General features: G+C 59.8%; 1 protein-coding gene across 1 annotated transcript; it reads left to right on the top strand.

Moving 5' to 3' along the window:
- Nucleotides 1–784: 784 nt before the first annotated feature.
- Nucleotides 785–4,002, top strand: TNFSF9 (TNF superfamily member 9). The gene is made up of 3 exons (XM_059063294.2): nt 785–1,149; nt 1,760–1,793; nt 2,961–4,002. The coding sequence occupies exons 1-3, from the start codon at nt 886–888 to the stop codon at nt 3,419–3,421; spliced, it is 759 nt and encodes a 252-aa protein (XP_058919277.1). The 5' UTR covers nt 785–885; the 3' UTR covers nt 3,422–4,002.
- The last annotated feature ends 879 nt before the right edge of the window (nt 4,003–4,881 follow it).

Below are 4,881 nucleotides of genomic sequence, written 5' to 3'. Positions count from 1 at the left end.
AGCAGGGCTGCTATGGGAGCCCAGGGCTTTTCTAGGGCTGGCCATCTCTCAATCCACGGTTGCTTCCTCTTTTGGGGCCGAGTTTTGACGGCTTCTCTGCTCCTCCTCCCGCCCCCGCCGACACCACCGCCGGAGAGGGAGAGCGAACGGGAAATTTGAGTTTCCTACGCCTCACTCAAGGCTGTCCTTTTCCTACAAGGGGAATTTCTCCACCTGGACTCTCCAGCCTTCTGCTTGTGGGGTCCAGGGGGCCCATGACGGGAAGCGTCTAGGTGGGTGGGCGGGGGCAGGCCAGGGAAGGTGCAGGGGTCCTGGGGAAAGAGAGGGAGGGAAGGGGGGAGGGCTGAGCAGGGCACTTAGGGTTCCACTGGGAGGACTTATGCTCCACAGGAGAAGCGGGCTGAGCCCTGGCTATCTTCTGACCCCTCTGAAGAAGTGCCGGGTTTAGGAGAGCCCTGCGGGGGGGGGGGGTCCCCAGTGCTGGGGGGCTAGGGAGTGATAAGAAATTGGGGAAAGAGGCAGAGAAGCAGAGAGGCGCAGAGATAGATAACCAGGGAGACACAAGAGGGATAATTAGGAAGAAAGAGGATCGGTGGGGCAGAGCTTGGAGGGAGGGAGAGAGGTGGGGGGGGGGGGGAGGGAGAGGGAGAGAGGGGGAGGGAGGGAGAGAGAGAAAAGGAGATGGAGAGATCGATCCGGGTCGGAGAAAGTTAGGGAAAGTTCGGACGGAAGGTGGAGGAGGCGGGGTGGGGCGGGGCGGGCGGGAAGCAACCTACCGGGCGGATCTCTGGGATACCCACGGGCCACTCCCCCTAAAGCGGGGCTTCCGGATTGGGTATAAAGTGCGGTGCAGCGGCCTCGGACCTCAGCCGCCTGCAGCCGGCCATGCACTCCAGCACCTACGCCGCCCCGGACCCCGAGGCGCAGAGGCCGCTCGCGCCCTCGGGCCGCTCCTGCCACCCGCTGCCCTGGGCCCTGAGCGCCGCGCTGCTGCTGCTCGCCGCCGCCTGCGCCGCCTGCCTGGTGCGCTCCTGGGCCGTGCCCGGGGCCCCTGCATCGCCGGCCCCCGGCTCCACGCGCAGCCCAAGACTCCCGGAGGGCCTGGAGTCGACGCCCGACGCCCGCACCCGCCTCCCCGACTCTCCGCAGGTGAGATGCGGCCCGAGCTGGACCCCGGGAGAGACCCCTACCCAGTTCCGGGACCCCTTCTCCATCCGCTCCCCCCCTCCCACCCCGAGGTCCTTTCTGCAAACCAGGCCGAGGGTGGAGGGACCCCCATCGTCCCTCTTGGACCTCCGAGGGCACCGCTTCTTCATCCAGGACTTCGGGGGGCACCCTTCTCGTCCCGCACCCCCGTGAGACCCCACCTCATCCCGGGACCCCCGAGGGGCGCACTTCCTCCATCGCGGACCCCGAGGGACATTTTATCTCGAACCACTGAGGGGGCTCCCCCTTTCTTTCGTAACTCACGGAGAACTTAGGTTTTCTCCCGGACCCTTGGGGCACCCCCCTTTCTCTCTCAAGACTCCCCAGTGCCAAGCCCCCTGGAGGGACTCTCTCCTCTTTTCCCTCCTGAGTCCTCGGGGTTCTGTCCTTGCACACAGCAGGGCTGGGGCAGCGCGCGCGCTCTTTTGCAGCGGGAAAGGAAGGGAGCGTAGGCTCAAGACTTGCGCAGATTCCGGGGACCCCACTTTCCAGAGGGCTGCGGGTGCGGGAAGGGGCGACCTCCACCCACTTTCCGCTTGTCCTCTCTCGGCAGGGCGTGTTCGCGCAGCTGGTGGTGGCCGACGGTGGTGAGTGATTCCCCCAGACCGGAGGGAGGGTGCACTCAGCGGGAGAGCCCCAGGAGAGGGAGGCCTCCTCTGTGACCCAATCCGACCCTCTTGCACTCCCTTTCCTGAAAAGTGTCCCCTCCCTTCTTAGAAACTCGTCAGCCCCTCTCTGAGTCCTCCTCCTCCTCTGACCCTCATCTGTGCCCGCCTCAGACCCCGCCCTCTCAGGCCTGGGGCTGGATGCCCCGCAAATCTCAGCCTGGTAGGGTCTCTCCCATTGGACTCTGGGAGAGACGGACCCCTCCTCCCCAGCCCTGTCTCCCTTCCTCCCTTCTGGAAACCCTCTTTCCCGCTCACTTCCGCTCGCTCTTCCCGAGCCCCTCCTCCCCCCTCTCCTGGAGACTCTCCTCTCTACCTCCTTCCTCTGCCCCTCCCCCTTCCAGACTCCCCTCCTCGTCCTCCCTCCGGAGACCCTCCCCCGCTCCCCTCCCCTTTCTGGGGACTCTTCTTCCCACCCCTTTCTCTCCCCCTTCCGGACTCTCCTGCCACGTCCTTCTCTTCTCTCTTAAGGAGACCTTCTCCCCATCCTGTCCTCTCCTTGGAGTCCCCTCCTCCTTCACCCTCCACCCCCTCCTCCCTCCCTTTATCTTTCCTCTAGGATTTTTCCTCCTTCCCCCACAACCTCCCCCTCCCTTCCCCCGCTCTTCCCCTTCTCCATCCCCCCTCCTCCCCCCCACCCCCCCCCCACCCCGTTCCACTCTGAGTCGCTTCCTTCATTCTATCCTAACTCTGCCCCCCATTCCCCTCTCCTCCCTCTCCAAACCCCATCCTTCCATCCCTAGAAATCCCTTTCCCCCTCCACCATCCTTTTTGGCATTACATTTCCTCCTCCTCCTGGTTCCTGGAAGTCTGTCCCCCTCCACTTCCTCAATCTCCCTGTTCCAGAGAGTCTTCTCCCTCCCTCGGAATCCTTTCCTTCCTTCTATCCCCCCTTCCCCTCCCCCAGCACCCCCCCTCCTTCTGAGACCCTCTTCCCTCTCCGAGTCCCCTTATCTTTCTCATACCCCCCTCCCCACTTTTCCCTCTTGTCCTCTCTCCCTCAGAGCCCCTCCTCCCCTCCCCAGGGCTGCGACCTCAACCCTCAGCCATGCTCCCATGCTAAGTGTACCCTGCCTCTTCCTCCCACAGTACAGCTGACCGAAGGGCCCCTGCACTGGTGCAGCGAGCAGGGGATGACAGGTGTGACCCTGGCGCCCGGTGTGACCTATGACAAGCACACACACGAGGTGGTGGTGGCCCAGGCCGGAGTCTACTATGTTTTTTTGCACTTGGCGCTGAAGCGTGCGATGGCCAGCAACGGCAACAGCTCCAGCTCCGTCTCCGTGGCCCTGCACCTGCGGCCTCTCCAAGCTGGGGCTGCTGCCCTGGCCCTGACCTTGGACCTGCCACCCCCATCCTCGGGGAACTCAGCGTCTGGTTTCCGGAGCGGCCTGCTGCACCTGGATGCCGGACAGCGCCTGAGCGTACACCTGCGCCTCGCGGTCCGGGAGCCTCGCGCCTGGCAGCTCTCGGCGGACGCCACGGTCTTGGGCCTCTTCCACGTGGCCACCCAAGTCCCCACTGGAGTCCCCTTGGTACAGCTGACGTGACCCCCAGGCCTAGGTGCCACCCTCTGGACCAAGACTGAATCTTGCCTTCCTTTCTTGGGGCCCCTGGTGATGGGCTCTAGCTACTCTACCTCACTGGGCTGGGCCGGGGTCCTTGCTGCTGACCCCTTCTTCCAGGACTCTCCGGGTCCCTCTGTCACTTGGTATTTATTCTGAGCCCAAGCTCGGACAGTGTACATTATATTAATCCGTTCGACTTATATTTATTGAGCTTCTGCTCCGTGCCAGGCACTGTGCAGGGCTAGAGAAACATCAGCAAATAAAAAGACCCCCCCCCCATCCTTATTTATGTTAATATGTGAGAAATAGAGACTCATTCCTAGTACCCCCTCCCCCGCCATGGTTCTCATGGGGCTAGCTTGTGGGAGTCCAAGTAACTATGCTGTGTGAGCTTTACTCATTCATGCACATTTTATCAGGCACTGTTTTAGGTGTTGGGGACACAGCCATGAACAGGACAAGACAAAACCGCCAGCTTTTGCCAAGCTGACGGTCTAATACGCTGGCTTGACGCTGCGACTGTGTGTGACCCCGTGTAACTGGGGCATATGGGAAGGTGTGAGGTGGTACGTGATGTTAGATAATAAAGTATTTATATATGTTATGACTTCTATATATTGAGCATTTACTATATGCCAGACAATGTGAGTTATCTTGAGATTTATATAACTCCCCTATGCCTTAGGGATTTTATTATTCCCATGTTACTGTTATCTGTGCTCTTGAGATATTTTACCTATACTGTATCTGGTGGTGGAAATAGTGGATAATGCCATTTTGCAGGACATTGCTTGCTAACTCCGTGTTCTGTGTCACCACACTAATAACTTAACACATTATTGACGAGGGGATTTTTGCAGAAACTAATGCCTGTGGCATTAATACATCCCCAGTCAATAATGGGTTAAAATTGGCCACGGTGAGAGCATTTACACTAGGGGAAGTGGCAAATGTTACAAGTCAGGCCTTGATTTATTGTTTGTTGACTGTCTATACTTAAGGTGCTGGTGAAAAGGATGTTCAACATGTAGATTACACTTAAGTGGTTCTTTTTTTTTTTTTTTGCTGTACGCGGTCCTCTCACTGTCGCGGAGCACAGGCTCCGGACGCGCAGGCTCAGCGGCCACGGCTCACGGGCCCAGCCGCTCCCCGGCACGTGGGATCTTCCCGGACCGGGGCACGAACCCGCGTCCCCTGCATCGGCAGGCGGACTCTCAACCACTGCGCCACCAGGGAAGCCCCCGGTTCTTTTTTTTAAAAAAATTATTTTATTCATTTATTTTTAAATTTATCTTTGGCTGCGTTGGGTCTTCGTTGCTGCACGCGAGCTTTCTCTAGTGGCGGCGAGCGGGGGCCGCTCTTCGTTACACTGCGCGGCCTTCTCATTGCGGTGGCTTCTCTTGTTGTGGAGCGCGGGCTCCAGGCACACAGGCTTCAGTAGT

This window comes from Kogia breviceps, chromosome 4 (assembly GCF_026419965.1).
Source record: "Kogia breviceps isolate mKogBre1 chromosome 4, mKogBre1 haplotype 1, whole genome shotgun sequence".
Classification (NCBI taxonomy): Eukaryota; Metazoa; Chordata; class Mammalia; order Artiodactyla; family Physeteridae; genus Kogia; species Kogia breviceps.
This window is presented reverse-complemented; position numbering and strand designations above follow the sequence as displayed.

Excerpts from the sequence above, each read along its gene's own strand:
- TNFSF9 (XM_059063294.2), top strand. The coding sequence starts at position 886 with ATGCACTCCAGCACCTACGCCGCCCCGGACCCCGAGGCGCAGAGGCCG. Across the intron at positions 1,150-1,759 it reads GCCTCCCCGACTCTCCGCAG|GGCGTGTTCGCGCAGCTGGT; the intron begins GTGAGATGCGGC and ends CTCTCTCGGCAG. Across the intron at positions 1,794-2,960 it reads GCTGGTGGTGGCCGACGGTG|TACAGCTGACCGAAGGGCCC; the intron begins GTGAGTGATTCC and ends TTCCTCCCACAG.